The sequence below is a fragment of the Lates calcarifer genome, linkage group LG7_1 (assembly GCF_001640805.2).
Source record: "Lates calcarifer isolate ASB-BC8 linkage group LG7_1, TLL_Latcal_v3, whole genome shotgun sequence".
Classification (NCBI taxonomy): Eukaryota; Metazoa; Chordata; class Actinopteri; family Centropomidae; genus Lates; species Lates calcarifer.
The window spans coordinates 11,988,103-11,999,601 of NC_066839.1; the positions used below are offsets into that span (position 1 = coordinate 11,988,103).

The following is an 11,499-nucleotide window of genomic DNA, read 5'->3' on the forward strand; positions in this document are numbered from 1 at the left end:
ATCAAACCAGACATTTTGATGTAATGATGGAACATCAGTGTTACTCTTGGCCCGGCTGTGTTCCCAGAAGAGGTGGATTTTTACTGTCTGGTGGGAAATAGGATTTGGAACAGGCTGAATAAAAATACCACTTTGCAGACAGACACTTTACACCTCATGTCCAGCTGTCTGCGAGCCACAGTCCATCTGCAACCACAGCTAGTCTAGGTAGAGACCAGGCTGCTGCTGTCTAGTGCCTTTCTGAATTATTTCTGAGGGCTATTTTAATTGCATTGTGCTGTAACTCGTATGTGCGTCTTTGACTGCACGTGGGAGGTGATGCTTAGCGAATTTAAACCGTCCGAGAGAAAAAGAACATATCAAAGCAACGTAGGTCGTGGTCAAAATATTGCTTTCAGATCCTCTTGCGATTTCCCTTGTGTAAGCGTATGTGTGCGTATGTTTGTGCAGCGGCGGTCATATCATATCGCTTCGATTTGGGGACGCAATACATCACGTTTTTGCTCTTTCTTACAGACATGCCATTGACCAGATCAAACGTCTCTGTGGGGAAAATTCAGAGACAGATACCAACATGTCCGTGCTTAAGCGGAAAATGGTGTCTGACCGCGCGGCCCGTATTGCCTTGGTTTTTTGTTGGCAGGCTGTAAAGGCAGCAACAGCAGAAACGGCAGCGAGTCCTCCTAACACTCTATATTTGGCCACGGAAGTCCGACGTCATCGCGCTGGGCTTGCAAATTAAAAAAATGGAAAGAACGCACTGACGTAAGCGCCCTGACGTATAGTTAACCTTGGCAACAGACGGAACAATAAATAGAGCCAGTGGAGGTGCAGGAAAAATACTGCTATCCCGTATAGAGGCTAATTTTAGACATTATTTTAATTCTGTGTTGAACACCACTGGAGCTGCTGTTCTATCCGCCTGCTGGTTATACATCTGTAGAAAAAACGCATATGTGTGAATGTGTGTGTGCATATAATGATAAAAGATTCAACCAGACAAACTGAATTGAATTTAAATATCACTATGTTTTTTATTTACATCTCTTACAAACAACATTCATCTATTCTCTCTGTGTAAAAAAATAAATTGAAATTTCATAAATTAAAACCACTAATGTTTTCACAGAAAACTTCATATGAAGATAGACCACTCAGACCATGGTTAAGACAAAGCACGTCAGTTTTAAAGTTTCACAAACAGTTCACATATTACTCTCACTTTCCATCAACCAGAAAACAAACTGGATCAATAATAACTATTGCTCTGAACACACATCAATACTACAACAAATTTTGTTATCTAGCACCATAAAATCATATATTAACTCATAAAACGACTAGGTGGTATTAGTTGAAACATGCTTTTTAACTTGCTACATTGGTGTAATAGGCAAGATAAAGGCAAATAAAATTCTGAAATAATTTGCTTCCTGGTACATGTCCACTCCATAGCCCTGTGATCTGCACATCTATCTCATACATCAAGAGAATGTGCTTGATAGGAAGTACTATTGTCTATGGAAGAGTCTTTTAAAGGGCCAGCAGGGTTGGTGAGCTGAGGGAGTCAGAGGACTGGTCGTTGCTGCTGCTTCCTCTCCTGTGGGCGATACCACAGGTGGGGAAGGTCTCTGCCTCTGGGAAGGTAAACACGAAAGAAGATGTGTAGGTGGTGCAGGCAGGAGTGCAGGTCACTACAGGTGTGCACAGCGGCTCAAAATCATTGTTATTGGCTGAGGCGTGAAGAGGCTCCCAGTCCTGAGTCGTGTAGAGGGAGTTGGACAGGTCGACCTCTGGCACCGACCGCGCCGTCTCCATCTCGGTCTTCGCCAGCAGATCCAGAGACTCCTCCAGGACGGAGGAGTCCAGGTCCGTCATCTTGACCGTGCTGTCTGAGACGGTGGTGGTGGAGAGGATGGAGCTGCTGTTGCTGGAGAAGATTGAGTTGGAGGTTGAGGTGAAGGTTGGCTGGCTGGAAGTGATGGTGGATGCCTGGGGGATGGTGGTCTGTGGCTGGGAAGATGCCTCAGTGGGGAGGCAGGAGCGGACAGGGGAGATGGAGACCACGGGGAAATCTGTGTCCAGCTCTGAGGGGATTTTGCAGATGGGCTGGTGGGCAGCCAGAATGAACTCGAGCCTTTCCTTCTCCTTCAGGAGATTGGCAATATCATTCTGCAGGCTGGACTTCTCATCCTCCAGCTTATCAGTTTCCTACAAGGGATAAAGAAAAGAGGAACTGGTGTTAACTTGGCTGTTGGATAACACTTATTAGCTGTGGTGAGAAATACACTTTGATAAATGATGGTAAATCTGTGGGATACTTACAGCTTGCAGTGTGTCAGTAAGCTCCCGCCTCCTGTTGCGGCATTTTGCTGCTGCCTGCTTATTTCTCTCTCTGCGAATTCTTCTCTTCTCTTCCTCCTCAGCTGTCATCTGCACATAATATGAAAGAAAAAGTTAAAAACTCGAGCTCTGTGAGGCTTAACACACCTTGACAAGGAAGTTACTGCTTCTTAGGTAACAGCTGAAGTTAGATGGCCGGATGATAATTACCTGTTCCACTCTGCCCCTCTTGGTAGAGTTGTGAGCCTTGGATGCCGACCTCATGGCTGGTCTGGAGTAGGCTGGGCTGGGGCTGGAGCTGTAGGGGTGAGCTCTGTGAGAGGGGGCCACTGAGGAAATTAAAGGCTGGACCATCCACTGCAGGTCTGGGCTTGTTGAAATGGCCGTGACAGTGGGGATGAAGGAGGCACTTGATGCTGTCAGGTCAGTGAAATCCTGGAAGGAATGAAGCAAGAGGATCCTCAGCACATTTGATATACTTTCAGGAGGAGAGGAGGTGGGGAGGGGGTTTAGCATTTGCAGGATGTGTATGAATGAAGCAGGGGGTCTATAAAAAGCTGGAAGGTTTAAAAATATCCATATGATGTCAACTATGACGTTACACTCTCTCTATGGAGTTTCCAGGTGGATGAATGAAAATTGCCTTGGATTGTGTGAAGCGCAGGTCAACAGACTATTTCAAGCACAACTCAGCAGAGGCTATAATCATTTATCGGTCTACATTTTAACTCATACATTTATTATTCACACACTTTATGTTTAAGCTTTATGAGCATAATTCGCTTGCTAAAAACGAGCTTTCTCTCTTTTGTTCCTTGCATGCCAACTAACAACACATTTCAAATGTTAAATAGCCTATGTTGTAATAAAAGTGTAATAATATTTGGCTGGACGTACCTGAGACTGAGGAGATCCCATGCTGGAGCAAGATCCCGCCGGTGACGGGTAGTATCCCAGATTGTCCCCGGACGGGGAAGCGGTGCTGCAGCGGGAGGAAGAATCGCACTCCGCGTTGAATCCGGTGAACATCATCGTTCCCAAAAAACAAGACGTTGGAAGATCCAGACAAACTCTACTGAGAGGGGGACTGTGAACTTGAGACGAGGAAATCCCTTTTAGTAGGTTTGTGGAAAATCTCTAAAGTGCTGCTCCGGTCTGTTGTCTCTGCTCGTTGTTCTGCTACTCAAAGTTTGATTGTCAACTCTGGGAACACGGAGCGCTTTTATACTTTCGAGAAGACGGCGAATGACGTCGACAAAAGGGGAGTGTTCCTCACTCGACACCGAGGGGAGGAAAACACCAAAACACCGACTTGACAACGCAGCAATACCGCTCGGTTTTGCTTATACTTGGTTTGAATATGTTTAAAGTTGAATATGCAACGCCTCTTTATGCTGTTTATAGGTAAAATGTGGCGTTTAGAAATATTTTTTAATCTTACCTTCAAGAAATGGAATATTCCAGAAACGGGATCCCCAATACGTAATTTTCCAAATATGGTGCATCCTGTGAAGGGGAGGGCCTTGCTGGGAAATACACCTTGCGAGATTGGCCGACAGCGACATGACGTTATGTAAGACAACAAACACAGAGTCTGTTGTGAAAACTCAAGAACTGGGATAATGGTCAGCAAAAGTACATCCTACTCATCAAAGTGCATCAAAGATAAATTTGAACATGCAGATTCACTTGTTCTGAACTAAGTGTATCAAACAAACGCACTGAACCACATGCTGCTGGTGTATTTTTTTTAAACTTTCCTGTTAAATATTTATTTTAAATATTATTATCCATATCATTAATATGAACAATATGACCACAGCAGTCTTATTTTTACCACTCTTAATTAGATGAGCTGAAATGCATTTTCATAGCAGACTGACAGCTATCACTGAGGCTGGAAAACAACAGTACATTTACAGTGTCAGGTGTACTGCTGTTGTGTTTGAAGTCTATTAGCATCAAAGATTTAAAGTTTTTGATTTGACACATGCTCATACAATATAAGCAGTGAAATGCAGGGTAGTATAAAGAATAAGTCAATAATATAATAATAATGTTGATAAATTGGAGATAAAAATTATGTAAGAATAAATGTAACTCTTTATGCTGGTTACCTGAGGCTTCTTTTTCTTTTCTTTTTTTTACTTTAACTCTAGGAATATTTTTTATTGGCAGGCGACAAAGGAATGTTTCTAATTTGAATGTGGTCCAGAACAGCTCTATATAAACATATGCCAGGAGTACGATAGATGCATGTCATAGCAGAGGTAGTTGCGTATGTGCCTGTCCCCTCAGGCAGTGCTTGTACCTTTAGTGTTCAATCCAAGAAAGGGTGTGTTTAGTTGCAGAGCCAGCTGATAACTGGTTTCTGATGTGTACTTTTCCACGACAGCGATTTGTTTTTCCCAGGTGTGTGTATACTTGCCCCAAAAGGTCTTCCCCTGAGACTGTAGTAAAGGGAATCCTCACGCCTTGACCTTTGTGATTGTCATACCGAGCTGTAAGAGTGAAATGCAGTTTGACACTGAGCCAGGCACTTAGACTAGACATATTGCTCTTGAAATTAATTGCTGAGCTGAATTACTCTCTGGCTTTAGAACATATTTTCATTTCTACAAATACGCTAATTAAGATTATACATCACTTTTTCCTGTCAATCAGTCCTTAATAAAAAAGTATATTATAGAACTATCACAAAAATCCCATAGTACTTTTGCTAATGTCAACATTATGCTGATAGTTTTGTTGTTGTTGATTTAGTAGGCTATTTATAAAAAGTTGTATATGGGCAAAGAACAAAAACAGGAAGAGCAAAACTTATCACAACTGTCAGATGTTCATTCAAAACAGTTTTGCTAAGTTTTCCTTGTTTTCTTTATAGAGCCATTTAGGAATACTCAGTAGTATTTTCTCTAGTAGTATTTCTCTAAACAGTGTACATGCTACAGACAATTCTGTTGTTAAAAACAAAATAGGTGTTATACGCGTCAACATGCTATAAATAAAGCCATAACGTGTTGATAATAGTGTTATTGTGTCGAAGTTCATCAATATAGACTACAGGAGTAGTGTTTTCTTTCCCGCGCTTTTGTTTTGTTTAACATTCCTGGTTGCCGTAGCAACACTCCACCCCTTCGCGTCAGTGACGTCCTCGATTTGCATGGCAACAAAGATCGTTTCTGTTGTGGCGACAAACCACTCCACAAAATAAAACAAAACCCGGCTCTTCAGTGTCGCCCATACAAGAATGTGTCATTACGTCAGCGATTCACCCGAAACGTCTGGTTCCGGGACACGATGTCAGAGTGAGAGCTCTGTCTGGTGTGTTGATCTCAGACGACGCTCTTCCTTGCGGAGCCCGGGCAGCGCAGAATGAAACAGGACACCAAACAACCCGTTTATCCTGTGGATTGTTTAACTGTTTTGTTTGACTGGTTGGCAAGATTTGCTTCCCAGCCATGCTGACCTAGTCTATTTGTCCTGGACAATGTTTTTTACTTCTTAGGGAGAAAAGAATAAACCAATTTAAAGATTAAAGATTGGCGTGTGTGCTACTTTGTTTCTACAATTTGGCCATAATAAAAATAATATTGATAGAAAAATAACACCAAATACCATTAAATCAATTGGCTTGCAGCAACACAGAGAAAGATTAATTTATGGATGAGATCTTCTTCACATAGTGTAATTTACATTCTGGGGAAAGTAGGTAATGTCATTTTAAGTGGATTACAGCCACACTCAGCTTGTAGGCTATTTTATGTAATGTATTCATTTTAGGTTTGATTTTAGGCGAATGACTCTTCTTTTTTTTTTGTTCCTTTAAACCCCGAGTCAGTTAATTTTAGCCCAAGTTTCATCACATACAGCAGCAGTGATGTTATTCACAACAGCACAATTAACAAATGATCTATTCGCCTGTTTTACATGAACTTTGAACGCTGATGTCACTGAGTCTAAAAATAAACTGTGGTTTATTAAACGGTCTGTGCACATTCACGCTCAAGTTGCTTTGAAGAAAACACGTCTTTGAGCTGTAGTGAGGGGTGTCTGCAGTTATGCCCGACCTTTGAACCCCTCTGGTCTTGAGCAGCCAGCGACTGAATAGGTTCAAGCTGACCACCTAATGAAGTGCCGGTAAATAAGCCCCGCAGGGTGGGCTGCGACTGCCGGGAAGCAGCCGGGAGCGCAGCCCCACTTGAACACGAGTGAGGGGCCCCCCTTTCTATTCAGCATCCATCCCCTTTCACTTTGGTGGATCTGTGAGGTCATCTGAGAGCTAAATATAGAATATCAAGCCTATACAAGCCCTTTTCTTATAGGAGCTGATTTAGACTATGAGGGAGTGAGACTTGCATAATAAACTGCATTAACACAACGGAACAGAAACAGTGCTGTCGTCTCATCGGTGATAATCACAAAGGAAGCAGCCACCAAATCAACCAGTGAGTAAAGGCATATGGTTAATATTTCCAGGTCTTTGCATCAACCCTTTAGTGTGATGTTAGTAACCTATAAATACATTTAAAGATCTATTGTACACGTGCATAAAATACTATTGTTGCACCAGAGGTGGGTCAACTGCAGGGGTTTGCCCTCCTCTTCATGTCCTTAAAAAGTAGTGTATGTGTGGTCAGCTAATGACGCTGTTATCAGCTACAATGCGTGACGGCCGAACGTTTTAGCTCATGTTTCACTTTCTTTTGTGAGTGCTGAGTGAGTGGGCCCCACACACACACACACACACACACATACACGCACGCACACATGCGCGCGCACGCACAGACACACACGCAGACACAACCAAACGTCCGTCTGCGCGCTCTCTGTGCGCCACAGCGCGCCCCCTGTTCCCCGGAAACACCATATATGGTTCGACCGGTCCATTCAGCGATTGGCTGCTTTACTACAGCGACAATTCTGTTGCTGGAGCTCCATTCGTATGCAGAGACAGGTGAAAAGCAGCGTGTGATGTATGGATGACACTTTACTTAGCAGCTCATAAGTAATCAGCCTGATGTGCTGGAAGCTGTATGCATTAATTAAATCCCACTGGCTTTCGTATTATTGCTCCGAATGATACGTTGGGGCAATTGTTCCTATAATATTGTTGCACCAGCATTGTTCTGACCTGAGCTATTCGGGGGGGGGGCACACGAAGTACTAAACACACCAGGCCCACTGTTTAATAATGTTCATTCATATATTACTTAGCCATCATTCCCCTTCACCTGGAGAAACATGTCTGTTGCCATGAATGCACTAATATAATCAAGATACGGCTCGTGAACATAAAGGGAACATAAAGGGAACATAATGTATATGATGCAGATGCTGCATACATGAAATGACGTAGTTCATTCATGGCGATGGGCACCTCTCGGAGGCGGGGGTGTCACTTTATGCATGTCCGCTATTTTTTTCAATATTTGAGCAAATAAAATAAGTTAAAATGAAAAGGCTGCTTAATATTGCTGTTCGGCCATTTCGTGGATTTAAATGTGGAATTGGAGAACATTTGCTCGTTTTTTTGTCCTTCATCTCTCCCTCCTGTGAAATGGTTCAGTCTCACCACACAGATTTCATTCATAAAATTCCTGCTCACTATAAAAGGCGGGCCTCTCCACTATCTGCACAGTTACCATTTATGAACCTGGCAAATGGAATATAAGAAGGCGTTTAGCTGTTAGTTTGCTGTATTAAAATAGATAACAAAAACCCTATTCTGTCTTTTTATGCAGTGATTTTTAGATGACAACATGCATCCAGACTCCAGCAGTGAGTTCGACTCATCGTCCAGCTGTAGCACAGCATCGCCTGGCGGGGACACCCCTGGGTGCAGCCTGCATCCTCCTGACTCGCTTTCATCATCAGTGGACAGTGCCAAGGTACAAGCGGATCTGAGCATCCACAGAAAATAATCGTCTCAAAAAATGAAATTTTGCAGGATAATTGATGCAGCAGGATAACATAGATTGCATTCCTCAAATTCTTCACACACATCCAAGTGCGTTTCATAGACAGCATCTTATTTGACAGGATTACTGTCACGCGCTGAAAATGATTCTGTACAAACACATATGTAATCTGTACAGTGTCCATGCATCTGTGGGTGACGAGCGCGGTAAAATTCATGTCTTATTTAAAGGATATTGCTTGTTGTCTACACGCAGGCTACATGTTTTGGTGGTGACCTTTCATTTGAGAGTGATGAAGATGATGGTGATGATGAAAATGAGTGATAAGGCTCTGATGAATGGACGTGTAGCTGATTCTGATGGATACACAGACAGTGTTGATCCTCGTCTTTTTGCCATTCCTCAAATGATTGATGTACCATTTATGCACATCTAAAGGTCAGCCATGAGCGTAGCTGCGTATTCATCAGATAAGCTAAATTAGCCGTTTAACTGCATGCATATGTATGTCTCTGTGATTGTGTGTGTGTGTGTGTGTGACTCTGTGTGTGTGTGTATGGCGGGGGTTTCTCCAGGACAGTGAGGCCGGTGCAGCAGACTCCTTTGTTCCGACCGTGACTGCAATCTCAACCTCGCCGGATCTGAGGTGGATGGTGCAGCCGTCGGTCATCACATCTGTCTCGCCGTCGTCGTCGTCCGGCCGCGCGAAGACCAAAACTCACGCGGCGACCCAGCTGTCCTCCCCGGCGGGTGCAAACAAGGCGAAGCCCTCCGGCAGGAAAGGGCAGAGAGAGCAGGTACGCGAGGAATACGGGGTGGGGAGGGAGGGGTGGGTGGATGGCTGGGTGAGGCAATGTCACAGTTACAGGTAGCCTATCAATCAGTCAATCGATCAGTCAGTCAATCAATCAATGAGTCTGTATGTGTTCTTCAGTAATTTCCTATTCCACCCCAAGATTCCTTAAAGGTTAATCTGAAAATTGACGTATCGCGATATTTTAAATAGGACGTGGAAGAAGACGCAATTGTGTGTGTGTGTTTTTTTTTTTTACAGTTAAAGTAAAATTAAAGTAGCGAGTAGTGTGAATGAATTACTGCAGGGAGTAGCACAGAGGGTGATTGGATTATGTCTAATTGGTGCAGCGAGTCCTAATTACTGTTGGAGTAACGAGCACAGGACACACTGTTTATGAATGGGATGGGAAATTGCATAAAATGCGCGTTCACGTGGCTGGCTAGACCGTGCCAGTGGTGCAGCATTTTAACGCCTGAACTGAAAGAGAGTCTGCACCGACCAGATCAGTATTCCCAGCATACACTGCAACGATTTTTTTCTTTTCTTTTCTTTTTTTTTTTTTTTTTTTTGGCCAGTGAAATGGTGTTTAAAAGCCAACTGCTGATATGGCAAGACTTAGCTGGATACGCATTTAAATCGGCTATATCTGATTGATTTTTTTAGCCTTCCAAAGAGGAGGAAGAAAGGAGGAGGATCAGGAGGGAGAGGAACAAAATTGCTGCAGCAAAGTGTCGTAACAGACGGAGGGAGCTCATAGACACTCTACAGGCTGTAAGTATACTGTTTTATGAAGCCATATAGAGAGCATCCACACGTCAACACATGCCTTCCTCCAAAGCTGAGGGCATATACAGTGCTGTATGACATGTCACTAGTCATTAAAGATCACAGGAGCACAGCGGGGAAGACTGCAGAGCACCATAGGGCAGCTCTGTGTTCATGCTTCCCTCATGCCGAGTCCTGTTTTTCTGGTTTTGTCTTTCCTCGCCTCAGGAAACTGACAAGCTCGAGGAGGAGAAGTCTGCCCTCCAGATGGAGATAGCCGACCTGCTGAAGGAGAAGGAGAGACTGGAGCAGGTCTTAGCCTCCCACAAACCATCCTGCAAACTCCCTGCAAATGATGATGAGGATGATGATGAGGAGGAGGACGATAATGAAGATGATGTTGACACAATGCTGCAGGATCCCCCGGCCTCCCCACAGCTGCTGTCTATCTTAGAGAATGGAAAAACACCAGAGAGCAACGCGACAATTGGAGAGGCCGCCATCAGTCAAGACATGGACGACGTCCCTTGCATCCCCGCCGCGGCCATTTTGGGGAACTCCAACATCCTCCTGTGCTCGAGTGCCGAAGAGGAGGCTCTGGAGGACTTGAAAGGAGATGACCTGGATGACTTGGTGCCCAGCCTGGAGATGGCAGTGACTTCTGAGACGGCTGCATCCGTTCCTGACATAGACCTGAGCGGCCCCTTCTGCCTCTCAGACTGGGAAACCCTGTACAAGTCCGTGGCGAATGACCTTGAATCTTTGAACACACCAGTCATGTCTTCCAGTCCCACTTGTAGCAATTACCGCACAGTGTTTTCCTTTAATTACTCTGAGATCGATTCGTTGGCCGAGGGCTGTGAGAGTCTCAAAGGCAGCCTCGGTGCGTCTGAGTTAATGAAAGATAGTCTTAACTCTCCAACACTTCTGGCCTTGTGAATGCAAACAAGTTATGCAACGATACTGTAATTGTATTCTAACCAGCCAGCAAGCTATGATCTTTCTCAAATAATCTTTTGTAGTGTGAGTTTTGACGTTGTGTAGACCGTAACATCAAAGGTTGTGTAGACGACATGTTTTCTGTGGTTGTAACAGGGTCGACTTCTTCCACGCTCCGGGATGAGACTTTGTGCTGGTGTCAAAAATGCATGCAAATACAAGTCATCTGTAATCCAAGAAGAGGTGGTATCTTGTGTTTTTAAAAATCCCTAAATGTGATGTGAAGTTAGATCATGCTCAGTAGCCTATTGTGTATGTAACACTGTTGACAAAGTTGTGTTGTAACAAGTGAAAAAAGAAGGGTTACTAATGTGTAGCGTATAGATGTAACATCTCGCTGTAAGGTGTCCACTGACGTGACATTTTCCTTTAAGTTTCCCATGTAAAAATATTATGTCATGTATTTTATCAAGATGTATTTTATGACATAGTTTATTTTTTTACTTATCAAAAATGATCAGATGCAAAAAATTGTATAATGCTGGAAATAAAATAAGACAACTGCATACAATTTGTTGTTATTGTTATTCAGTCAGGAATATTGATTTAAATAAACCACCACTGGGTCCACAAGGTCCATTTAGTAGCTGTTTTAGAGCTTTCAGTCATACTACATGGTCTTCTTCAGCAGTTGAAGACACAAGTACACAAGTAGACCACTTGAGACACTTAAAA

The 11,499-nt window shown here is 43.4% G+C and overlaps 2 protein-coding genes across 3 annotated transcripts; one reads left to right on the plus strand and one right to left on the minus strand.

Annotated features, from left to right (window-relative positions):
• Positions 1–1,009: 1,009 nt before the first annotated feature.
• Positions 1,010–3,549, minus strand: fosab (v-fos FBJ murine osteosarcoma viral oncogene homolog Ab). The gene is made up of 4 exons (XM_018694490.2): positions 3,241–3,549; positions 2,554–2,778; positions 2,326–2,433; positions 1,010–2,211 (listed from the first exon to the last, which is right to left on the minus strand). The coding sequence occupies exons 1-4, from the start codon at positions 3,373–3,375 to the stop codon at positions 1,534–1,536; spliced, it is 1,146 nt and encodes a 381-aa protein (XP_018550006.1). The 5' UTR covers positions 3,376–3,549; the 3' UTR covers positions 1,010–1,533.
• Positions 3,550–6,643: 3,094 nt separating this feature from the next.
• si:ch211-153j24.3 (protein c-Fos) lies at positions 6,644–11,354 on the plus strand. 2 transcript variants are annotated; one of them, XM_051071877.1, is made up of 5 exons: positions 6,644–6,791; positions 8,088–8,234; positions 8,840–9,061; positions 9,724–9,831; positions 10,054–11,354. In XM_051071877.1, exons 2-5 carry the CDS (start codon positions 8,106–8,108, stop codon positions 10,762–10,764), a joined length of 1,170 nt encoding a protein of 389 aa, XP_050927834.1. In that variant the 5' UTR covers positions 6,644–6,791; positions 8,088–8,105; the 3' UTR covers positions 10,765–11,354. The 2 variants fall into 2 exon arrangements, with proteins under 2 accessions (XP_050927834.1, XP_018550004.1); XM_018694488.2 differs by lacking the exon at positions 6,644–6,791 and having other exon boundaries at positions 7,974–8,234.
• Positions 11,355–11,499: the final 145 nt, after the last annotated feature.

Excerpts from the sequence above, each read along its gene's own strand:
- si:ch211-153j24.3 (XM_051071877.1), top strand. The coding sequence starts at position 8,106 with ATGCATCCAGACTCCAGCAGTGAGTTCGACTCATCGTCCAGCTGTAGC. Across the intron at positions 8,235-8,839 it reads CATCAGTGGACAGTGCCAAG|GACAGTGAGGCCGGTGCAGC; the intron begins GTACAAGCGGAT and ends GGGTTTCTCCAG. Across the intron at positions 9,832-10,053 it reads TCATAGACACTCTACAGGCT|GAAACTGACAAGCTCGAGGA; the intron begins GTAAGTATACTG and ends TCCTCGCCTCAG.
- fosab (XM_018694490.2), bottom strand. The coding sequence starts at position 3,375 with ATGATGTTCACCGGATTCAACGCGGAGTGCGATTCTTCCTCCCGCTGC. Across the intron at positions 2,434-2,553 it reads AGAGGGGCAGAGTGGAACAG|ATGACAGCTGAGGAGGAAGA; the intron begins GTAATTATCATC and ends TATTATGTGCAG. Across the intron at positions 2,212-2,325 it reads TTACTGACACACTGCAAGCT|GAAACTGATAAGCTGGAGGA; the intron begins GTAAGTATCCCA and ends TATCCCTTGTAG.